Source organism: Microchirus variegatus, assembly GCF_963457635.1.
Source record: "Microchirus variegatus genome assembly, chromosome: 21".
Classification (NCBI taxonomy): Eukaryota; Metazoa; Chordata; class Actinopteri; order Pleuronectiformes; family Soleidae; genus Microchirus; species Microchirus variegatus.
Window position 1 is genome coordinate 11,299,685 of NC_139822.1, and position 26,453 is coordinate 11,326,137.

Here is a 26,453-nt window from a genome sequence, read left to right on the forward strand (position 1 = left end):
GTGGAAGGACCAGGTGATTTTCAGAAGTCACGCAGCAGGACAATAAATGAGCTGCTCGCTGAGTCACAGTGATACGAGACCTAAAATGGAACTAAATGCTCCACATTGAATCCTGAAATCACGTTGTGTTTAAACAGATCACACTGCATCACAAACAGGGGTGAGTCACGTTGTATCACATAGCTCCAGTTCATGACGTCATATTAGGTCTCCAACAAGGTTGTTTCTAGGTTTGGTAAACACTGATCAAAATGTTTTAACATTTTTCTGACATCTTACGGATTAAACAAGCACTCGATTAAACGAGAAAATAATGTGGACCCTCGCAGACATGTGGAAAACATGACCTTGGCCTTAGAGCATCGATACCCAATCTGAACCTGATGATACCAAATGGTTTGGGTGGAGTTCTGGCATTAACATTTGTTCCTTTTTGGGCAGTACATTCTCAGGTCATATTAGTCTAGCTATGGACAATGGCTTGTGTACTTGAATAACTAATAACTGTAAACGTTGAGATCATTTGCAATGGTTTGAAATGTGTAAATTCAAGCCGTTCTTGGAAAGACATGAATTTCAAGTGGAGACTGAGGGTGCTTTAACACCTACAACATGTTTGGTCCCTTGGTTCGGTTTGTTTGCATAGGTGTGAATGTAATCTCGGTCCTTTGGTGCGCACCAAATGAACCGGTCCGAGACCTGCCTGAAGGGGTAGTCTCGGACCGCTTCATCTGCTCTACTTTGGTACTGTTCCTCTGTGAAAGCAAGTATAGTTTAATGCATTATGGATATGAGATGAGATACGGGATTACCCCGAATTTCCACTAGGCGCGTCAATGGCGCGGAAACTCGGCACCACGGTTTTGCGTCGTCGTCTGCCCAGCTTCAATCCCCATCGGGCACGTAACAGCAGCACTGCCATGAGCGCTGCCTTGCGAGCAGCCGTATTCACACAAGAAGGCGTGGTGCGCTCGGTAGAAATGCGCACATTGATTAGAGTGGCAGCAATCAGCTCTGGTAACCGTGGCACTGATGTTCTGTGGCGCTGACGCACCCGGTGGAAATCCGGGGTTAGTCTGGTTCCGGTGCCATGTCTGTTTGCTACATTGTCACATTTTCCCATTAAATTATTATGCAGTTGAGCTCCAACTGTAGACTTAAAGGTGCCATATGTAAGAATGTGGCCAAAAAAACGGTTACTACATTCAAATTCAAAATACCGAGGTCTTTTAGGTTTCGTTTTCTGACGTAACTGGCAACCCGTGGTTGCTCTGCAGCTGAGACTCTATTGACTGCAATGATTGGTAGACGGCGGTAGGTGGCGCCACATGCCAAAACATGATTTCAAAACATAAACATGATTTGCAGTCTGCAAAATATTTTTTTTAATGCAAATATTTTGTCTGTACTGTTGTTGTTGGTGAGTTCAGTTTGTTATATGAACATTATTCCTGAGTCTCTGTGACATATTAGGAGGATTTTATGGCCAGTTGCTTTAGATTTATTTCATAATGCATATTTAACTATGCATGGTGATATACAGATTCAAAAACAGTATACATTAGGAAATACAGAATGAACTGTAAAGGCCCCTTACCTTAAAAAAAGTCCCTTCCAAAATTTAAATAATCCCCTCCAGAAAGTGGACATTTGTCAGCTGATACAAACGTTCTGTCCCTTTCTGAAAAATATATTACATTCACGGATGTTTCACGCAGTACAAACATTAGCATACTTACAATCTGACCATGTGACTGCATGTATTATTGTGAGACCCCAAAATGTAAGCAGCTTTGTCTTTTAATGGTGCATCTTTGCTCTTACCATTTTCACCTGCAGAGACTTCCATGCAAATGTACAGGCCCACACGTGTGCAGGTGCACGGCGCACCGTTTCTCAAATGGTGCTTTGTTGGGTTAATAGCGGAGGTTTACTGAGCGCACACGGCTCTGATGAACACCTCGCCTGAGTAAATCTGATCATTGATACGGTGTGTTTTCTTCTGGATTTGAGTGTATGCGCGTGTGTGTGTGTTTGTAGAGCAGATTATTGCGTTGGGGGGGGGGGGGGGGGGCCTTATCTCTGTCGGCCAGTTGCTCACTGTGACATGCCACTCACATGACAACGCAGTAGGAGAGTCGCTGCTATCTCTCTCCCTCCAGATCCTACACTTCCACCCCCCCATACACACACACACACACACTGCCCTCCTCCCCACATTACTGCCTTTTCTCCGTTTCCCCCAGTCTTCCCATTTTAATCTTTATTAATACAGGATGGCTCCCCAATCGATGTATGGGCTCTCTGTTTTAATTATGTACAGATTGAAAGATAATATCAGGCTGCCCATATATAGAATAAAATAATAGCTTATTGCAATACTCACAGCTGTATTTATATTTAATTTATCTGTAAGGGACAATCAATACTAATAAATGCAAATGTTAGTATTTTGATTTATCGTGCACAAGTTGGATGTAAGCCCTTTTTTTTCCTATGCAATCAAGGTGTAGCATGTGTGCTTTTACACACCAGTGATTCCAACACCAATACTGGCCCCAACCCCCAAATGACATGCACACGCTTGGACACACGCAGAAGCTTCTTTATACAGTAACGTTCAACATTTCTTTTAAACACACTAGGGAACTAAAGACCTAACACGATCTCCCGGAGTGACAGTGATCTAAGAACCAAAAGGGGAAGGAGGTGCTTCTGTCGGGCAGCTGCCACCAAACTGCAGGAAACCCATGCATTTTAAAAAAAAGGCACGATGTTACATAGAGGAGCCAATCAGAAGCAGGCTCTCTGCCAAACTAAACCCATGATTGATCCAACCTGTCACAGAGTCACCTCTGAATTTACACTCCAACAAAGCACACGCACTCAGTACATGGAAATCGAGGAACAAAACAAATGATTGTGTTAGTCTGACTAAAACTGGACTTTTTAAAATACATGTAAACATTCATAATTTAGAAAATGCGACTGGGAGTCGAATTCCTATTGCATCATGACTAAATCCAGGCCGGAGTTGATGGGTGTTATTAAGACTCAAAATGGTGGTTGAAGCGCTAACTACTAGCCACCAGCTAAACCGGAAATTGCCTAATACTAGCACGTTGAATGGAGGCATACAGTATCACCACCCAGCATAGCAGAGGTGGACACGCTTTATTCAATAAATCGATCAATGTCCAATTAAATTGTGCAGTTGACTGTAGACTTAAAGGTGCATTATGTAATAAATCTAAAGCAACTGGCCATAAAATCCTCCTAATATGTCACAGAGACAGGAATAATGTTCATATAACAAACTGAACTCACCAACAACAACAGTACAGCCAAAATATTTGCATTTAAAAAAAAAACATCTTTTGCAGACTGCAAATCATGTTTATGTTTTGAAATCATGTTTTGGCATGTGGCGCCACCTACCGCCGTCTACCAATCATTGCAGTCAGTAGAGTCTCAGCTGCCGAGCAACCACGGGTTGCCAGTTACGTCAGAAAAAAGAAACCTAAAAGACCTCGGTATTTTGAATTTGAATGTAGTAACCGTTTTTGGCCACATTCTTACATATGGTGCCTTTAAAGGTTCAGTGTGTAAGATTTAGGTGAAATTAATTTTTGGAAAAAAACTCAATAAAAAATTATAAATAGAGTGTACAATCAGAATAATGATGAATCAGAGTCCAGCACAACAAACACAGCAGCATCACCTCTGGCATCCACCTGCAGCCTGAAGAGCTGCACAGTCACAGTTCACCAGCACCACGAAGCCCCTTTTTACTCTCTCACATGTAAAATAAGATTTCCTATTTAAACCTTCACTGACGTCTTTCTCTTTGAGCTCCATGTTAATTCCTCAGATAGAACTGACGTTAATCCGGCTTTTTTTCCCCCCAAACTATATTTGTATGACAAAACCTGTTTTTTCGGGAGATTTGATTTCACAGCAGACAATTTTTCAAAGTAATGCTCATTTCACGAGAAACGTATGGGGGGGGGTCATTTTGTGTTTTGACGACATTTTTTCAGGCCGCAGAGGCCAGACATGATGGCCGTAGCTGGTGTGTTGTGGTGGAGGGGGAGGGGGCAGACGGAGAGGTGATTATTAACGCTCCTCAGAGGGCTTTTGTCTGGGCCCCATGAGAGAAAGAGGTTAACGCCACTTAGCCTCAGGAAAGCCTGCTGAGGCCTATTGTGTGTGTGAGAGAGTGTGTGTGTGTGTATGTGTGTGTGATGAGCTTCTATCTGCAATCCAAAATCACTTACTATTTCCCTCAACCCGTCATGATCCCCTGTCTCATGCTGACATGTGTGTGCATGTGTAGACAAACACAATGTTTGCATGTTTGTTTGTTTTTAAAAAGAATACAATTAGATCAGAGCATCATTTGTTAGAACTTGATAAACAACATGTAGGAAATCAGTGAATTGTAATCATATTGTTTTGTTTTTGCTAGTGCTGGGCACGCTAACGGCGTTACCATCATCAACGTTAGCACATGACGCGTTTCCATGACGAATGACTGGCAAAAGATGCGCGTGACGTCATGTTTACGTGCCACGTTACCAGAGTGAGGCACCATTTACCAGCTAGCTCCACGAGCTGCGTTAGCTCCTTTAGCAGCGTTAGCGCACCTACAGTCGAACTGGAGCAGTCTGTTTATTAAACGAAAAAAGCAGTTTACAAATAACCAGCGTACCTGTGTACTGCGTATGTGTGCACCTGTTTTTAAAAGCTTAGCTGCGTTAGCTCCGTTAGCAGCGTTAGCGCGCCTACAGTAGAACTGGATTGGTCTGTTTATTGAACGAAAAGAGCAGCGCTACAAATAACCAGCGTACCTGTGTGCTGTGTACATGTGCCTCTGTTTTTAAAGTTTAGCTGGGTTAGCTCCTTTAGCAGCATTAGCGCGCCTGCAGTCGAACTGGAACGGTCTGTTTATTAAAGGAAAAGAGCAGCGCTCCAAATAACCAGCATACCTGTGTACTGTGTATGTGTGCATCTGTTTTTAAAGTTTAGCTGCGTTAGCGCCTTTGCGTTAGCCTTGAGTTGTGTCCATCTGTTTTTAAAGTTTAGCTGCGTAAGCTCCTTTGCGTTAGCCTTGCGTTGTGTGCCTCTGTTTTTAAAGTTTTGTGTGACTTTAGAGACTTATTTTAACAATCGGGAGTCACGTAAACACGCGCGTCTTTTTCCAGTCAGTCATCATGGAAACGCGGCATGCGTTAACGTTGACGCGGGTTAACCGCCGTTAACGTGCCCAGCACTACCCAAAACACGTGCTTTAACCCCAAATACTTTCACTTGCCACCTTTTTGTCCACTCTGGAGGACGGTTTAGCTTGTGTCCTCCAAGAGGGTGTTAAAAATGGATCTATATACTTTGCTCACAGCGCACTCTGCTGGGCTACGACGATATTCCTTCAAACGGTCTATGTGCTTCTAGGCTGTTTTTTAAGATTGCAAACAAGGAACAGGGAAAGTGTTGAGAGACTTCATGACAAACATGAGCGCACACACACACACACACACACACACACACACACACACACACACACACACACACACACACACACACACAGGAGACTGATTTTCACTTGAGGCTGACGGGCGTCTCATCATCCTGACCTGAGCCTCTTCTCATTAGAGCATAGCGTGCATGCAGTATTAGCCCTGCCACATCTCATTGTTGCAGACGGACACTCTTGTGTGGAGACGGTGCGTGCAATTGTCTCCCAACACCTTACAACTGTCCTTCAGAAATGAGTTTAGCGTCGTGATTAATGTGGCTCGCGTGCCGTCTGTACTTTCTCAAAATGCAATTATGTCTTTGGGGTAAAGGACAAAACTGTCCATCAGCTGGGTCTGATTACACATCAGAAGGAAATGTGCGGGGTCGGGGACTGAACGAGGATCTCCGGTGGTGCCAAGTGATCTTTCTGGATGTGGAGGCCTGTCGAGCTCGCTCAGTGATCAATAATTATAAAGCAGATAAGAACAGAGGGAGGTGGAGTGTCGCAGGTTTTAAAGATCAAGCAGGGAAAGCGAGGCAGAGTCGCTCACCTGAAAAAAATTTGCTGAAACACCTATTTTTGCTGAAAAATGATTGGTCTTGTTCTCCAACTTCAATACTTATCTACTACAACTGTAAAACTTGCATATGCATATTCCCTCATAACTACAGAAACATTATCTGTGTTTATTTACTTTATGTTAAAGGTGCATTATGTAATAAATCTAAAGCAACTGGCCATAAAATCCTCTTAATATGTCACAGAGACTCAGGAATAATGTTCATATAACAAACTGAACTCACCAACAACAACAGTACAGCCAAAATATTTGCATTAAACAAAAATATTTTGCAGACTGCAAATCATGTTTATGTTTTAAAATCATGTTTTGGCATGTGGCGCCACCTACCGCCGTCTACCAATCATTGCAGTCAGTAGAGTCTCAGCTGCCGAGCAACCACGGGTTGCCAGTTACGTCAGAAAACGAAACCTAAAAGACCTCGGTATTTTGAATTTGAATGTAGTAACTGTTTTTGGCCACATTCTTACATATGGCACCTTTAAATTACTAGTTGAAGATGGCAGTATTCTGTCGCACTCTCTCTTCATTTTCTTTTCTTTTATTTTCTGTCATACCTGCACACTGCCATCATCTGCCACTCAAGGAAAAATCAGTTTCAATCAGTGAAAACAAATACATCAATTCTGATTTTAAGTTGAGCCACTTCTCATTCTCTTATTCTCCCCATCAGAGGGAACCCCCCCCCCCACCCCCTATTTCCTCCTCCTCCTCTGCTCTGTAACCATGGTGACCGTCAGCTGAGAAATGGCAACCGTGGCCCTTCATTAGGTATCAACACTGGCTCCGACAGCCCAGATAATAGCCAATAAGGAGGTGTGTGGGTGTGCATGAGTGTGTGTGTGTGTGTGTGTGTGTGTGGGATGGGGGTTTTAGGGATGTGGCATTATGTTGGGCAGTAAATGAAAAGCCCCCTGGGACTAAGTCAACCTTGTTTTCATGCTTCAGAGAGTTGTGTGTGTGTGTGTGTGTGTGTGTGTGTGTGTGTGTGTGTATGAGTGGATGAAGTCGACCTTTGGTTCTGCATATGTGGGAAGACGTGCACATGTGAGTGTACACATGAACACATGGATGCCTCGCACATAATATGCGCACAGACACACACACACACACACACACTGGCGTGTGTAGGTGTACACATACAGTATTCATATTTTCTGCAAGAGTCGAGATCGTGTGAGGGACAAAAACACTGTACAACCATTTAAAACTGGTAAATTTGAAAGAAAATGACATAAAAGCAAAATCACATGTTCATCAAATATAGAAATAAATGTCAATTTCAGCAGACATTTTGCTAAAACAGACTGTATTTGAATTTGTCGCTCTAAAATTCCCAATTCAATTTAAATTAGCAATTTAGTCATTTATTGTGTCAGTTTAATAGTTTTAACAGTTATTTCAAATACATAGCAGTTAAAGCTAGCAGCGTATTTCCCAGTACACTCATTAAAACTATAGTAGAAGTCAACAGATTTTTCAAAAAGGCCCATAGAATTACAAATAATAAAAAAATAAAAAAATAAAAATAAAAGGTATAATAAAAAACAGAATAACTCCACACACAGTGTATCTCTCAATAATCTCACTAACCATGGCCTTGGATGACTAGTAGAACTATTCATTTTTCTATAGTAGAATAAATAATAGTTTCAACCATGAAAAAACAGACAGCCAATCAGCTGATAGCCCCGTATATTTCCCCCGGATCATCAGGATTTTTTTTTTTACAATACTAATATTGAAATATATTAAAAAGACACAAAACTGAGCAGTATTTTCTCAATCACTGCATGGATTAAAAAAATAATAATAATAAAAAAAAAAGTATTTCCATTTACCGGCCTCATCACTACCTAAGAAGTTACAAATATATTACTTAAAATATATTAATATATTTGAATGTACAGCAGCAGACTTTTGGTTAGTGGACTCACTGCTTATGTGAGGGTCACTGAATGCATCTTGTAGCTGCTCTTACGACGTCAACAGACTGTGGCCCCACTCACACAAGCTCTCATGCATTTGAGTTTGTTTATGTTGTTGTTTTTTGAGTGAATAATTGGCCCCAAAATATACTCATTAATTTAATTTAAAATTGCGTAAAGTTGCACAGGTTTGGCGTTGATGTGGAATATCAAACTTGTGGTGCGTTCCAGAGCCCATCCAAACCAGTTGGACGTGGGACTTATCCTACCTCCAACTAGAAAAAGTGCACTGGAATGCCTGTCGAAGTGGGAACTCCTACTCGCCGAGTCGACCTACACCCACTTCACCAAAATTAAGTCGGAGAATAATGGCGGCGCCCATGGAGTCACATGAATAGGCTATAAAATGTATTTTTCTGCGTGTAGACTTGTTTTAGACACAGCAATTTGATCACAACTTGTTTTTCAAGTTATGCCGTGGAATTATGTCATCGTCGTTGTTATCCGTTAGATATGTAGGGCTATGGTAAAAGTGTATGAGTTGTGTATGTGAGTATACTGAATTGCTGACCGTCAAAATGCCTCTTCAAACATAAAGCGAAAGCGCCACGATCGTCCATGTTTTCTAACATTCGACTACAGTTGCTGGAGCGCTTTGAAGTAGGAGCGAGTACAATTCAGGTAGGACAAGTCCCACATCCCATTTGTTTGGAAGGGCTCTGGAACGCAGCATTAGTCCTAACTTCACGGTCATGCATAGTTTGAATTCAAGTGCCATTTTTGTTTATACAGATGTTTTGATTGTTGATCTTTAGGAGAAAATCACATTGCACTGACGTTTTTAGCTAAATGTGGATCTTAAATAAATCAAATACTGTGTTGTTCTATAATCTGTGCTTGGTTTGCTACTAGCCAGTAGCAACTCTGGCTGTGGAGCTTCCAGATCAGTGATCTGTCTCCACATGATGGTCATCGGAGCCAGGGTCCACCAATGCTGATAGGTAGTGAAATGTCCCATTGGGGCCGGTTAGTCAGTCGACCTCTAGTGACTAGTGCAGCAGGAAGGTTGGCTTTATTGGGAGATTGTGTGTTCAAAGTTGCCGAGGATCAGAATGTCAAGTGTGCTTGTGGATTGAGGTGCAGGGAGGATTCCTGTTTGTCATCTGTGTGAGGAGCACACCTGTCACTCTATTCTGTGCTGATAAAGTGTGTAAATCCATATTGTGGAACCAGTCGCTTTTACTGATCTTCTTTTTTTTCCATTTGGGATCATCTGTGCTGAATGAAATGACGGCATCATTGTTGATGGTTTTTCCTTCTCTCAGTGAGAGAGAGAGAGAGAATGGAGCCTCCGCTCTGTGGATGCCATCAAAATGGCAGCACGTCTTTCTCTTCCTCCACAGAGGTAATGCTTCAGTGGCTCCATCCCCCTTCCCATTGCTCTTTGTTTCAGTTCCGCACCGCCGTTTGGTGCAGACATCCCAACGCACCATTGGTCAAGCCACCGAACAAATGGAAATCCGCCAGCCTGCTGAAATTACTGATGGTTATCCCTCCAACCCCCCCCCCCCCCATTACCACCACCCGCATTTTCACTTTCTCCCTCCTTTTTGTCCTCCACCAACCTGCATCACCTCAGATTTCAGCCTCTTTGCACAAGGGGGCTGAGATTTACTGGGTTTTACTTTCTCCTTTATTATTTTTTTTTTTTTATCCCCTCACACCCTCTTTCCATTTATCTTCTATCCAGATGCTGTGAGACGGATGACCCATTATGTTGATTCACAGCTGTTCGCCATGGAGATACATGGTCTTTACCACTGAGGAACGTACTAAATCGTATATTTGGGTGCTAGAAGTGTAGAGACGCACTGCCTGCCTATAAAGATATAAAATTATACCACACAAAACAATATCATTATGATTTTAACAGTTGATTGCTATAGCCAGTGAAGCTAAATAAGTAGCTACGCCAGATTTACTGACAAAAAGACTACATACTGTGTTGTGTTTTGTTAAAAGATGCATAAAATCTGCTAAATTCACTCTCTGAAAAGGTGTTGGAAAAGAGGGTGTATCCATCTTTTAGAGCCATGGTTCCCAACCTATGGTCCAATCCCAATAGATCACATGTGGGATAAAATTTTGAAAATCCCAATGACACAGTATTGCCTGAATCGTCAGTTAGTGGCTATACCTGTTTCCATCTTTACAACAAAATATCATGTCTGAGAAATGTGAAACTACCAAAGACTCACTGGTATCAAAAAAGAAATCAAGGCAATATCTCAAGAGTTAGCTTGGGTTTGATTTTATGGAAACAAAGGACATTTTTTATTTATTTTATTTTATTCTCACAGTACACTGTGAGAATAGGAACCAAAACCGACAGCTTCGTTTTATTTTTGCATATAAACATTTGTAATTATTCACTTTAAACCGTCTTCTGTCTGTTGAAGCCTTTGCAGTCGGACTGTCCAGTGTCGGCGAGATGGTTTTCTTGTCCTCATAGTTGTAAAGAGCAGTTATCTGAATTACCAGAGTCTGCACATGTAGTAATTGTGGAGTGGAAAATGTTGTATATGGACGGACCACTCATATGATACACTGCTCCTCTGTCTCAGCTGTAAGTCATGACCTTGAAATCAGTTTTACTACTACTAGCACTGCATTACTAAATACAATGAACACTTTAATAACAGCTCAAACAATAATAATACGTTTATTGATAGGAAATTTCAAAATTCATGTACACAATCTGGGAAATGCAGTTAAATTCAATCCAGATATACCATATTTCCTATTCCCGTTGTTTTTAATGCTGAGCTCAGCTGTAAAACACTTGGATGGCTTTATCAATTTTAATGAAATGCCAAAGTGCATTGTATGAGTTGTAATAAAGGGAAAAAGATACAATTAAAAAAATAAATAGTGGCTCATAAAACCTACAGCTCGGTCAGTGATAACACCTGCAGCTCAGTTTGTGGTGTGCAGCAGGCACTGACACCTCTGGGTGTGATGTTCAGTGACCTGGGTAGTGTTAGAGGCATGGAACCACACAGAGACATCAGTAGTAAAGTCGTGTTCCATATCATATACTGAGCTTGATTGAAACCTCTATAAGACATTAAACGGGATGTTTATATAACAGCAGATACTAACTGATGTTGATAATGTGATGTGAAGTTTGGATTCTGGCAGACGTCCAGTGTCTGGAGACAGCTGTGTTAACTTGGCTAAATGAGTTAGTTGTGTACTTTAACACTCTGTAAACAATCCAGAGGGAATCTATATTTCTATTCAAGGTAACGTTTCATTTGTTTTGATGACGTTATTTGACTAAAATCGTATTACTCATTGCTGTTTTGCTGCGTGTTTTGCCACAGAAGACTTTTCGATACCGATAATACTGATAGTTTGATATTTCCATTTTACACCTTGTAAACTGCAAAGCGGGCTAATTCAAGCAATTACAAACACATAATTCTCCAACTGTGTCGCATATAGTCCGCAACATCACGCAGTTTTGCGTAGTGAAGCATGTTATTTATAGAATGTTCGGTTTGTATCAGATGTTTCTCTTTCTGATATCCAATCGAACCAACACCGATATTGTAGTATCATATCGGTTCATCCCTAAACAGAACAACATTTCCCATGATCCCATGCTGCTTCCAGACGTCATCAAACCCTCTTGTGGCAAACATTCCACATTGTGTATTTAAAGTTACCTCTGGAGAACATTTTCTGGTATAAACACTGACCTTGTCAAAACCAATAGTCCTCATAGAGACCAAAACCTGGTCCTTATGAGGCATAACCTCACTGTGGCTGTGGTTAGAGGTTAGATTTGTGGTACATTTTAGGGATAAGGTTTTAGTTTCACTGTCAAAATGAATATGAATATTAATAATAATAGCTGTTTGTTGGACTGCTTGTGTTTATGTACTCGTGCATACATACAATATACGATGTACACGGGGCACTCGTGTCTATATGTTAAAATCACATACTTAATTTGGCGCCTGCAGTAATCATCTTCATCTCCTGCTCAGGTCTTTTGCCATCTGAGCACCAGAGGCTGTCATTTAGTAGGTGTGAGATCATAATGCACTCACTGGAGTGTGTAATAACTTCTTTTTGTGTATCCTTGCCTCTGTGTATGTGTGTGTGTGTGTGTGTGTAATGGCAGCTTTTGCCGACTAAAGGTTATACCTCTGCTCATTGACAGACGTGGCATTAGGATGCATTATTTTTTGGGGGGTTCGCCATCTGTCCATCCATTCATGCATCACTCCACGTGCATTCACCCCAATCTCATGAGCGTGAAAGATTTTGGGGCGTTTCAGCGACTAATGGATTGGTGGTCAACAGTGAAATGATGACTGTGACCTCATGTTTCTGTGATCAAATAGTAGATACTGTAGGTTCTGTCTACTGAGTTTTTCTCCCGGTAAATGTATGTGTGTCACTCGAGTGTTGTTGCTAGTTCACTCTAGCATCAGCCTCAGTTGAGTAGTAAGCAGATGCTCGATCATATGTGGATCGTGTGTTCAAGCTTGTGAGTAAACACATATGTTCCATATGATCATGTGAGTAATGAATCATGAAAATTGCGTTCGGAGTGAACACACCATCCATCCATCGTCTACCACTTTATCACCACATGAGGCTTGCAGGGCTGCTGGTGCCAATCCCAGCTGACGTATGGAGAAAGGTCGGCTATATCCTGGACAGGTTGCCAGTCCATTGCAGGGCCAACACATGGAGGAAAAAAGAAAACCATTCACTTACACTCTCACACCTACGGGCAGTGTCCAGTTAACCTCTGCTCTGTTTTTGGACTGAGGGAGGAAGCCATAGAACCTGGGGAAAAACCACACACACGCAGAATAACATGCAGAAAGGCTTGTTTTAACAGTGCTTACCACGACTCTGCCATTTGACCCCTGAACGCACCATTATTGTTGAAAATATTCGGAATAGTAGTGCATTGTATCACCACATATACTCAAGCCTATGGCACTGCGTATCGCGGAACCCTGGTATACTCAGGCGTCAGTGTAATGTGTAGTATCCCGCTTCACCATCGGGTGGTGGTACAAGTCTGAACGCAAGAAATAGGACGCATTCCTACCAAAGAAGTAGAGAACGACGCTACATCTCCCTTTGAAACACTTGTCTGAGCGGCTCACAGCTTAAAGGCTCGGATGACTATCCTTGGTGACTACTTCTTTTGTCGTCATAATATTTTTTCTGCTTGGTGAGCTCGGCTTAATACTCCACCTACCGTTGCACCTACCGGGTCAGAGGTTCAGTTCGGGCATGTGCTGACCATGTGCACCCAATGCACTCTTTGCACACAGTTCCAAAATCCGATGATGCATTTTGCGTCATGGTTGGTGTACCAGGGCCTTCCGGCGTGGTACCTTTAAGGCCCCAAATCTGGCCATTCAAATATTTTCAGATTTCAATGTGTAACACATTGTTGGAAAGCTTAGAAACCACACTTTCAGAAGCTTTAAATACCTCAAAATGCCCCTTGGGAGACCCCATGGTTTTTCCATGGCTGGGCACATATGTGTGTATATATTATGACATCAGTAGGCATTAAAAGTATGTCCTGATGTCCTGTGAGTCCAGCTCATCCATCCACACCAACCCTCTGCCAACACACAAACTTCATTGCTCCATCACTCTATATACTTCCCTATTTGCCCCCTGTGATAACTCCAGATACTCGAGGCCTATGGGTTGTAAAAATCTGCAGGCACAGATGACCTACAGGGTTGTTCTTAAAGGGAGATAATCACATCTATGTTTTATCTGGCCCTGTGGCTTTGGGGAAATACTCTATTGATTTGTCTCGTTCCGTCTAATATAAGCTTCAGCTGAACTTTAGATTGGCTTTTCTACACACACAAAATGGGCTTTTGCATTGTAGTGCTGCTTATAATGGCAGCGCTTCCCTTGCCAGCAGCAAGAGGAAGAATAATTACAGAAAGCAGTAACTCTTTTAAGTGCTCCTGACATGTGAGCATTGGACAAAACGGGACAAAACAGCTACAAAAAATAGCTCTCTTCTCACTGGATTAAAAGCTTCCTGCAGGTGCTGGCTGAAGGTCATAGTTAACGCTCCTCTACTGTATATGTATGTACATTCTGACATTTCCAGGAATGTTCACGTCTTGTACTTTCCTCCTTTTACCCAATTCTGCCCTTTTGTGGGTATAGTGACATCACGAAGAAGAAATAGTTTTCACAAAGAAAGAACCAGGGAGCACTTCCTTCCTTCATTGAGTTATTGTTGATAATGAACAGCTGTCAGTTCTGTGACCTGGATGCTCGCTCTCACTGATAACATAGCTGCTTAACATGAGGCTCACCTAATACAGACACCTGCTTAAAGGTGCATTATGTTATAAATCTAAAACAACTGGCCATAAAATCCTCCTAATATGTCACAGAGACTCAGGAATAATGTTCATATAACAAACTGAACTCACCAACAACAACAGTACAGCCAAAATATTTGCATTAAAATTTTTTTTGCAGACTGCAAATCATGTTTATGTTTTGAAATCATGTTTTGGCATGTGGCGCCACCTACCGCCATCTACCAATCATTGCAGTCAGCGGAGTCTCAGCTGCCGAGCAACCACGGGTTGCCAGTTAAGTCAGAAAACGAAACCTAAAAGACCTCGGTATTTTGAATTTGAATGTAGTAACTGTTTTTGGCCACATTCTTACATATGGCACCTTTAAGTCTAAGGTACTCACCATTAGAAAGTCGTCTTTTTGCAGCTGGAAACTGATAAACGCTCCCTGCACCAAAGTCCACTCAAACAATCACAGATTTATTTTTTACATCACAGCACACAGGAGCTGAAATCCTTTGTTCAGATTAACCTAAAGTCGACACAAATGTTGAAACCACATGAGGGAGCGGTAGACGAGCAGCTCCTGTGTCCTTGAAGTTAAAAATGCAGATTTTTCTCTATGGACTTTGGTGTGGAATGGTTAAGCTTCTAAGTTCAGCCATAAAAGGCTTCCTAACAGCGAGATAAAACAGCAGATATGTTGTTCTGGTATTCTGATATTGTAGATGATATTATATAGACTGATATAATATACTTAAGCAGGTGTAGATTTTATTTGGTGAGCCTTTTGATAGCGACTCTCTGGGTCCCAGGCTGGTTCACCGACTTTGGCACCACACTTGGTGAAATCAGGGTTGATGAGTCCCCAAAATGCAAATGCTCTCCATCACCCTATCTGCAAAATGAGTCAACAAAGCAGCCATTTTGTGCCTTCTCCACTTGGTCCCACCTCTTATATTTTGGCTTTGCTTGAGCCCACACTGCTCTGATGATGTGGGCGAACAGCTCTATTGGATACGCCGGTGGTGTGCAGCCAAGGGCACACATGCTGTTTTACTTTGCCCCATCCACCCTCCCCTGAAGTGTCTTACTCAGGTCTAATTTACTGTCCCTATTCTTTTCTCTTTTTTTTTTACAGTCCCTAGAGAAAGGGAGAATCCTGCAACCGTATTTTAAGATAATGCTTCTTTGACTCAGCCGCTCCTTTTCTCTTTCCCCCACTGCCCCCGGTATGTCCATCACTTACTTTCCCTCTCTTTATTAACAATGTTTCACAGTGGATGACCACTTTCCCCTCCGCAAACTAATTTGTTTTCATCCTATAGTTTACATGAGAGAGACGGTGAGACACAAATGTTGTATTTGGAATCGCCCGGTGAATAAGAGCAGGACTATTCTTTTTGAGTTTGCTCTGTTGAATAAGACGAACAGATGGTCCACCTAGGAGGTTCTAAATGCTCTTACCTGAGCCGATGCCAGATCACGCCTCCATAAAATATGTGTATGTGTGTTTTGTGTGATGTCATGTATCGTATATCAAGTGCGTGTCCAAAGCACGAGGCGATTGCAAGGAGCGCTAATTCGTATTGCTTTACCTATTTATTTCAATGATATTGCACAATAACTGTGTACAATTTAAATTGTTGTTTCCCAAACCCATACTCTGCTGTAGGCAGCATCCAGGAACATGGTTAGGTCATAGCAAAGTATGGAAGCTGAAGTAGGACAGTTAGTTGAGTCGATTATCGCCTGAATGTGTGCTGTTAACATCCATCTCAGTTTATAGACCCCATTACCTGCTTCAGCTTTGTGTCACTATCTACTCTCTATGTTCCCTTGTTAACACTCCTGACCTTGACTCTCCCTCTGCTCCTCTCCTCAGTCTGCAGATGAAGCGTGTTTATACAGTTCAACTTGATCATCTATGTAGTTTGTTTGACAGACTGAGAGAATTATTAATACATTAAAACTCCAAATGTTCATGTTGGGATGCTGCAAAATTTAAATGATGTAGATCAACGTCTTCCTACCACTTTAACCAACTCGGTCACCTCGTCAGTCTAAAAACATTGCTCATTTTTTTCTTCTTCTCGTATTATTTTGTGTCAAAGCTGCACAGGCTGCCTATAAGCCAGTTTGAGTCTGACTGAACGTATACATTATGTCCCAGCTGCATTATCCGAGTGCGTTTGAGAAATTCGATGTACTACAATTTCAGACTGACTTCCTAACACATAGCAAATTAGTTTTTGCCTTCAAGTTTTTTTTCTCTCTCTCTGAGTGGTTAGAGATAAAAAGTTTAAAGAAGTCAAGCTCAGTGACAAGTAGACTGTCTGATTTGGGGGGGGGGGTTGCTGAGAGAAATATAAATAGAAGAGAAAACTCTGATCATCAGCTGTTTGAACCAATCTGGAAAAAAGTTGGACAAAGTTAAGCTGTCTGTTGTGTGTCATTTATTACTGTATTCCATTCATGTTTTTCACTGTTGTGCTCTTGCCTTTTAAATTGTTAAACAGGAAGTGATTTATTTTATGTCCATGCAGATGGAGGCAAGAACAACTTTGTTGTAGTAAAGCGAGGCGACCTGCAAACAGGTTGGCGTGTGACTGAAAACACAAAGATGAGCCCGCTAAACAATTCAAGGGTGAATTCTACTCACAAACCCGATCATAAGCGCTTCCTCTTGATACCCACAAACACTCCATCAGTCGGGACTGATAGTTTTGTTTTGATAGATTGTTTGTCAGAGCCTGTTCTTCATCAACAACAACAAAAGTCATGAAAAGTTAGACACTGGAACTTTAAAGGTGCATTATGTAATACATCTAAAGCAACTGGCCATAAAATCCTCCTAATATGTCACAGAGAGGAATAATGTTCATATAACAAACTGAACTCACCAACAACAACAGTACAGCCAAAATATTTGCATAAAAAAAAATATTTTGCAGACTGCAAATCATGTTTATGTTTTGAAATCATGTTTTGGCATGTGGCGCCACCTACTGCCGTCTACCAATCATTGCAGTCAGTAGAGTCTCATCTACCGAGCAACCACGTGTTGCCAGTTACGTCTGAGCTACAATCGCGGAGAAAACTAAACCTAAAAGACCTCTGTATTTTGAATTTGAGTGTAGTAACCGTTTTTGGCCACATTCTTACATATGGCGCCTTTAAGTTTACACGAGAGGAGGTGAAGGTCAAAGGGCATGGTGAAAGAAAAAATAAGGATAAATGTGAAAGTCTCACCGTTACAACACATTCTTGCTTGCAAAAAAATGTCAATGACGATAGCTTTGCTGAAAAAGAACGACTGTAGGTTATGTGAAGGACATAGTTTTATAGTGTCTTAGAGAAAAATGCTTTATTTTTCACAATGGCACACAGGAGTTGTTGATCCACTGCTGCCTGTATCCAATATCATCTTCAAATGTGTTGTTTTGTGATTTTGGTGTTTGAAAACCGTTCATTCTGAGCGATACACGCTCGCCAAACAAGGCAGCAGTAGTTATTGGTCGGCTGAAATATAACTACTGTTTTTCTGGATGTCCCTGCCATGACGTCATGTTCACTGAGTGCACTGATCTCAATCGGCAGTATGTGAGATGTCGACCGTGTATCAATACAAAAATAAACCCTATAACTCGCTACACCTCCATCCAGTACCCTGCTCGGCCAAGTTCACGTTTAATTGGTTTTATCTCCATGTTCTTCTGTCTTTGGTCGTCAGACAACTGAAGAAGTACGAAGCGGGGATTTGTTTACAGCTCATAAACAAACCCTGTTAACTAGCAATCAATCCAACCTTGTGTTTGGCCCCGCCGCGATAAAGTTTTACAAGTGCAGCGTCGTTTGACAAAGTCATCTTGAGCTCAGGTTAACGACACAGAGCGCCGCCGTCTGTTTTGCTTCACTGGCATTTAAAAGTGAACGACTTGCCGAGTTCCAGTTGGAGGCAAATTGAAGACATAATTATTAGTGTTGCGCAAAAGGTTAACGCACGAACACGTTACCACGACGACTGACCGGAAAAGGACGCGCATGACGTCATGTTCCGCGACACCGGAGTCCAGGCACCGTTTACCAGTTAGCTCCGTTAGCTGCATTAGCTCCTTTTAGCGGCATTAGCGCGCTTCCAGTCGAAGTGGAGCAGCGCTACAAATAACTAGCGTACCTGTGTATAGCGTATGTGTGCCACTGTTTTTTAAAGTTTAGCGTTATTTTACAGATTTTTTTGATTTTAACAATCCGGAGTCACGTAAACATGACGTCACGCGCGTCTTTTTTCGGTCAGTCGTCACGGAAACGCACAGTGCGTTAACGTTGAAGCAATTAAATGCTGTTGACGCGTTAACGTTAACTATATAATAACATTTCTATGTTGAAATATCTCAAAACAATGAGACTAAATCTTATATATATATTTGAGTAGTGTACGTACATTAGCCAAAATACTGACAGTACAGAAATACATATTTATATTGAAGCTAACGGACCATGTTGTTAATTTCGGCTGTCTTTAAATGTGGTGTGTGCAACTAGATAAATACTGGAATACAAAGCAACTATGACTGAGATGATCAGTTACTTAATCGGGAAGTTACTTCATAAAACTCTTTTTAAGAGAGAGTCCCCTAGTGGCAGAAATGATATACTGTGTGTTTAAATTCGTCTTAGCCCCCACTGAGCTGAATGGATTTGTTCTTAAGTGGTGTGGATTGGTGCATATTCACCAAATTTGTCTTATTTTTTATTTCTGGTTTGTACAAACGATTCAATTGCGACCACAAATTTTACTAAGTATGGTCTAAAATATCTCTTTTTCGTGTCCGATACAACCTTGAGTATCTTCCAGGATTCAACACTTGCTGACCTCATGTGGCTGGAAGCGTAGCCTTAAAACGTATCACTTTATGTTCCAAAACGTTTTGTTTTTTGTTTTTTTTAAAAAAGTGGATCAATTATTCAAATACCCACAGGTGGCATTCACCATTTATGCACTCTCATTAAGTAAGAAGCTGTGAGTTGAATCTGGCCCGTTGTGGTGCTTCATGTACCATTTTGAATGTTCAGATTTACACTCTCTGGAGGCCATTTTGATAAAAGCTTCAAACTGTGGAGGGGGAAATATGCCATTTTATTCTGGTGAGACTGAACAATCAGCGTTTCTGTGTGATGGATGTGTTTCTTTGATGGGACATATTTGGTGGTGATGGATTATTGATGAATTACAGTCTCGAAGCCTAGTGGCCAGAATGATTTTGCTATCGGTATTCATTAAAGATGGGGAGGTGATAGCTTGACATCATAGTGTGATCTTTATCTGGTTTAAGAAATACTGAGGGAGTGACAGCTGTGTTCGTGCTGAGTAAAATGATATCTTTGTTTGATTTCACCATTCCAAAAAAAGAAAATATAAGCTTATTTTCAAACACATGTAATCCTGTGGACTCATTTTTGGGGATTTGAATTAAAACATGTATGTATTTTAATAGAGTCAGAGATGACTCTAAGAAATTAGTTTGGCCTGGGAGTTTTGGAAGTACAATAAAATGAGCATTGTTGTCATTTTGGTTTTGTTTGGGATTTGGAGTGCATCGTTGTGTAATTTATTCTTTGTTATATTGTGCATTCTTATTCCTATTTTGTATTGTCTATTTTTAGGGTAAGGGATTAGGGGCCAGTCATACCAAAAAAAACGGTTATTTGTTTTCTTAACTTGGTTCCAACTGCGGTAATGATACCATGGTAATTTGTTGTCATATTCAAGATTTACACACAAACACAAAAACGTTAAATTTAGTTATACGAGTCATAGTCATATACTAAGTCACACATAAACATGAATGTATTTACTGTATATCTATAAGTATTTTCCCAATGCTCTTCCGTTGGGCTTAAGGTCTATGGAGCCATTTAAAAAAAAAACAAAAAAAAACCTAAAGACCCATGTGTTTAGGCCTGACTTTGTTGAATTGCAGTGTTTTTGTTATGTTGTTTTTTTATTGATCTTTTTCTGTCTAAATCTTCTTCTTATATATATATGTATGTATATACATATATATATATATATATATATATATATATATATATATATATATGTGTATATATATGTGTGTGTGTATATACATATATATGTGTATGTATAAATATATATATATGTGTATATGTGTGTGTATATACATATGTGTATGTATATACATATATATGTGTATGTGTATGTATATATTTATATATGTGTATATATATATATTTATATATGTATATGTGTATATATATATTTATATTTATATATATATATGTGTGTGTGTGTGTGTGTATGTATGTATATATATATATATATATGTAGAGAGAGAGAGAGCAATATATAAATATATATATATATATATATATTTATATCTTGCTCTTTAAAGATGGAATAGTATGAATAGAAATAGAAAAGTTTTGTGTGGCTTAAACTTTCCATTATGATGTTAAATCTGATTGCACTGAGAAACTGTGATCGGGGGGAAAAAAAGATGCCAGGCATGTTTATACAGAAGCTTTGTATCTCACTGCTTTTTTCTTGACAACTTGATTTATGGCACAAAATCAACTGTGTTATTCTGTCCCCAAAACAACAATAGTAGAGAATGGTGGTTCGTGCAATGCAATACATTACCATGCGGCGCACGCTGCTTCCATAACGTTTGCTTTGTGCACATTTATTGTAACATCGTGAAAAACTCCACTTTAGCTCCATATACTGCTTCCTTCTCCTCTGTGTGGTGCCGTGGTGAGAACTTCCTGAGGTGCCAGTGTTGTGACATAATAAGCAGCGCTGACAGGCGTGTTGGTCACATCAGCACGCTATGAATCCGAAAAATTTGTGGTACAACTACCCGCACCCGAATCATGTCTTGCTTACTGCAGCTTCATTATGACAGTGATCCATAAATAATACACCTGGAACTGTTTTAGGGACATGAAGACTTGTCCTTTGCCACGTTTTTGTTCAACACATATATCATCCAATAGCCTTCCAACGGGATTAGCAAACACAATGTGCCATTAGAACACTGGAGACATGGTTTCTGGAAATAGGCCTCTATACACTTATGTACAAATTCCATTAAAAAAACAGACGTTTGCAGCTAGAATAGTCGTTTACCACATTAACAATGTATAGATTGTATTTCTGATTCATTTGATGTGAAAAAAAGTGATTTTCCTTCAAAAATAAGGACATTTCTATGTGACTCCAAACTTTTAAGCGCTAGTGTATATACTGTATACATAAGGCCCCTTCACACTCTGACTTATCACTGTCACCCATGCACAAACATAAACATACACACACATCGTAAATCAGGTAATCCCTCAATTATGTAGAGGCGACAGACTTGGTTGATCTATAGTCATTACCTTGGTGCGACAGAGGCCTTGTTGTAACATTAACGGTTCATACGAAACAATCCAACATTATTCATGTATCGCTGCTTTTCAGTCATTTATCACAGCCATGTACTTAACGGTCACTTAAAGCGATCAGAGTCCCAACAGCCGGTATACGATTCAAACACACCGGGCTTTGACGTCGGACTAATATCTGAATTAGGGGCCAAACGGTTGGTGTAGTCGTTGGCGCTGTTGCCTTTGCAGCAAGAACATCCGGGTTTGAGAACGAGGGCCTTTCTGCGTGGAGTTTTCATGTTCTCCCCGTTGTGTGTAGGTTTTCTCCCACAGTCCAAAAGCATACAGTAAGGGGATTAGGTATATTGGACACTCTAAATTGACCGTAGGTGTGAGATTGAATGGTTGTTTGTCTATATGTGGCACTGCGATGGTCTAGCGAAACTTCCAACATCACTTCATGTTAGTACGCAGCCTTGAGAGAACATAAGGGAATCTTCCTGAAATAAAAGGAATACAAAGTGCAGAACAGACCTCAAATGATAATGTAAAGCATGTGCTGCTGATAATTAACCCTCACCCTCCCCCGAAAAACAATCCCAAATCCCAGACATTGTCACCTAGATCTTGCGCTCCAAATAAGAAGGGAATTTACGGCGGCCGTAACTTCTCCCTCTCTGCCACCCCTTCCTCTGACATTTTTATGGATGACCCCTCGCAGGACTCGTACGATCACATCCATCAAATGAAGCCTCTGAATCGGAACGGCTTTTGGATGCCATTAAAACCATTACGAGCTGATAACAGTTTCCTCACGTCGTCCTCATTTCAGTCGTAATGAAGTTCTTCGACGTGATCGCGCCATTACTATTTTTTTATTTCTGGCAAAGTGGCTGGAGTGCAGTCCTGTGGCACCACTTATCATATAGAGAACACCAGTATTGCACAGTACATGTGCTTTCTGCTCATTTTTCAACATGCTGATGTAGATTTGGGTCTTTTTCTTGCATGTGCCATGCGATTCAGGCCAATGTTCTTAATTCAGCCCTGCAGGTAAACGTCCTCATGGCTAAACTAGCATGGTTCCTCTGGTACACAGATAAAGCTCCTCTCCTTCCTCACAGTGGGAATAGATGGAGAAAGATTCAGGGATGTGAGCTCACCTTCGGGGATCCGTGTTGGAGACGAGATACAGTTTGACTTTGTCAGCCCCAGAAAGTTCGACGAGAGGAAACTGGGAAAGTTTACTTTCAGAAAGATTGCATGATTGTTCTTTTCTGCAGCCCATTTTGTGCATTGATATTGCCCAGTGTTATTTCTTGATAACAAACCTGTGCTCTGTTGTTTATCACATAAATTCAAACTAAGAACTGCTATCAAAGGGGCCAGAGCTCTCTCCTGTTTTTGAATTGCATCCCAAGGTCATTAAAATAAAATGTTTTGGATGGAGGCTCTCGGAGCCCTTTCATACCAGATGAGAGCCAACGAAAAGAAGTAGTAGTAGTCGTAGTATTCTGGGGTTAGCTGAAGGTGACTGGATTTACTTGAACTGAGCACAAACAAAAGCAAAGTGATGTTACATGCCTGCATGTATTATCCCTCAAAATATGCTACCCTTCTTTAGAAAAAAAAGGAAGACAAATACACATAAATGAAAGATATACAGTATATATGCAGACATATCCATATATGAACACCTACATGCATGTACACGTGTGCAAACTTCAAATAATATCCATCGAAAATAGTACTACATTTCTGTTTTTTACCCTTTTTGGCCTTATGTACAATAAACAAATTAATTTCTGTAATCATCTGCTTTCCGGTCTTAGGAAGAATTTTTATATGTGATAACAGACGGGTTAGGGTTAGGGTTAACCCGTCTAACAGTTAGGTTAACCCTACGATCCTACCATCTATAACATGGGAAAGAAAATGTGCACGCGTCCAAAGTGAACCAGTCTGAGACCGAAGCTTGTGTTGCTCTGTTATCTGCTCACTCCCTTCACCAAAGTCCAACAGACCAAACAACGTGGATCACTTCTGCCTTCATTTGCTAATTCCAATCTGTCATTGTGTGACATTGGTGTTTGAAATATCAACCGAATAAGACCACAATTTAGCAAATGTCCCCACAAAAACACATCAACAATTATTCTATCTATGGACTTTGATGCACAAGAGTAAGTGGATCACGTTTTTTTTTTCTCTCTGACTTTTGTTTGCCCCTTTTGTAATGTGAGTGATTAAAAAGGGGGGGTAGGAAGGATCTAATTAGGTCAGCCAGAGATAATCTTTGATGCATGTTGAAATTTTATTGTCAGACACTCCCCAACAGTACAGTAAAGCATGCATGTTCTCTATCATCACACGTCAGAGCGTCATATGTGTTATATGTGGCGCTGGGTCCTTCTTCCTCTGGGTGTTAAAGAGACAAAAGCTTGCAGCCATTTTGTATTTTCTTCCCCTTCATTTTTCCAGAGCAGTCGGCTCAGCTCGTTGGTTTTGGGGCTCAGTCGCAGATCCTCTCGTGTCTCTTTCGCTGCTGTGTTGTGTTGTGTTGTGTTGTGCCTGGGCCCACAATCCCATGTTTTTTTTTTTTTTTGCTTAAACCACTGTGGGCTAATTGAAGATGATCTCAAAGATAACGACTCCTGACTGGAACATTTTTCTTTGTTATCCCTCAGCTCTCCTGTGCCCTTTGGGCTCTCCTCCCCCGCTCCCTCCCTCCCTCACCATACCCCCTCTCATCTACCACTGCCACAAATACAGTCGGTGCACTCTACCCTGGCTTCTCTCTCTCTCGTGTGATCACAGGCATAACCACTGTGTCACACAAGCCATCTGTTTGACAGGAAATGCCAATTTCACCGGCGCAGTTAGGCCTTTGATGTCGTAAGATGATAGCTATCTGCAGTCCTCCACTACTTCTGCCATTGTCTGCATTCCTCTCTGTCCCGTGTTGAATATTTCTGAACGGTATTTTTTTCCTTGACTCTGTATTTCTAAGTATATGGTGATTCTTTTTTTGATAATCGCTCGTTTTTTACTCGCTTCGATATGCATATTGAAGATTGCCGTCATAGATGTAGCCATTGCTACGTGGAGCTATATTTTTCTCTTTTAACATTTAATGCCCGAGTCGCTTAAAAGTAAGATGACAAGATATTTCCCTCAGTTGTTTTAATGAGAAACACTTCTCTTGCTTTCAAATGTGCTTTTAATGTTACAATACATGAATTATACTTTTCTGAGATGAGGTTTAAGGGCTGACATCATGATCACAAGTGGACAGGTGTAAACGCACCCCAAAGGTATTGAGAACACACTTGAGATTGGACTGCTCAGACCATATTTGGGCATATTCTCATTTTGTGTTCACATTGTATCGCTGGTTTATCTAATTTCGTTGAGTTTCAGTTTATTTTATCCATCCATCTTTCCGTCTTTGAGCACAAAGAAACCATTCTTCTTGAAATTCCCTGCATCACAAACAACACATGTAACCGTTCATTGTTTTAGAAAGCCACTATAGCTCTTTGGAAGAAGCTCTCCTTAACGTACCCTGATCTGTCAGAAGCAGAATTTCCCACCAAACTGTGTATTTACAGCAAATATGTAAAGAGACGTATATGTACTATAACACAAGACCATTGTGGTCAAGTCTCACTTGACCGTGATAGTCTTCCAGACCATTCACACATTCATGACAAGACTTGCAACCGACTTGAAATTCCATGAAGTAGGTGTAACTTGACATTGCCATGTTCCTAAGGACTTGAGATGTGACTTGAGTCTCACTGTGACAGGATTTGAGTCTTAAGTATTAATATGTATTTAGAAAGATAAAGATCTGTAGGTTCAGAGATTGCATGATTTTTGTTTTTTTTTAGTAATGCTTGGTTTGACAACGTAACCTTCTCTGATGATTTGAATCCATACTGATCCCAGCATATCTTCCTCTTTTCTGTCTCCTCACCACAGCAAGGGAAGAGAATGTGGCCACTTTCCGTGGCTCAGAGTATTTCTGCTACGATCTCTCCCAGAACCCCATCCAGAGCAGCAGTGATGAGATTACACTCTCTTTCAAGACATGGCAACGCAATGGCCTTATCCTTCACACTGGCAAATCAGCTGACTATGTCAACCTGGCTCTGAAGGACAGCGCTGTCTCCCTCGTCATCAACCTCGGCTCTGGAGCCTTTGAGGCCATTGTGGAGCCCGTCAATGGGAAGTTCAATGACAACACGTGGCATGATGTCAAAGTGACCCGCAATCTCCGACAGGTAAGAACACAGAGGTTGATTGTGTGAATAATAATAATGCATTTTATTTGGAGGCGCCTTACATGACACTCGATGATTTAGTTGCCTACCTACCTAACCACCTCTTTATCTTCTACCTACCTACCTACCCTTGCCTACCTACCTACCTACCTACCTACCTACCTACCTACCTACCTACCTACCTACCTACCTACCTACCTACCTACCTACCTACCTCTTCATTGTCTGCCTATTCACCTACCTACCTGCCTCTTCATCTTCTACCTATCCAGCTGCCTACTTACCTACCGAACTACCTCTTCATCTTCTACCTATCTAGCTGCCTACCTACCTTACCTACCTACCTTTTCTTCCTCTATCTATCCAGCT

At 41.0% G+C, this 26,453-nt stretch overlaps 1 protein-coding gene across 6 annotated transcripts in view; it reads left to right on the top strand.

Moving 5' to 3' along the window:
* nrxn3a (neurexin 3a) overlaps positions 1–26,453 on the top strand; it is a gene marked incomplete at its 5' end in the record, with an annotated part of 152,593 nt that overhangs the window by 41,679 nt on the left and 84,461 nt on the right. For 4 of the 6 annotated variants that reach the window (XM_083907836.1, XM_083907837.1, XM_083907839.1 and 1 more), the window contains one exon: positions 25,783–26,084. In XM_083907836.1, the coding sequence (XP_083763962.1) occupies positions 25,783–26,084 (302 nt within the window). Of the gene's footprint in view, positions 1–25,749; positions 26,085–26,453 lie in introns of all 6 variants that reach the window. The other 2 variants (XM_083907834.1, XM_083907835.1) reach the window with 1 other exon arrangement.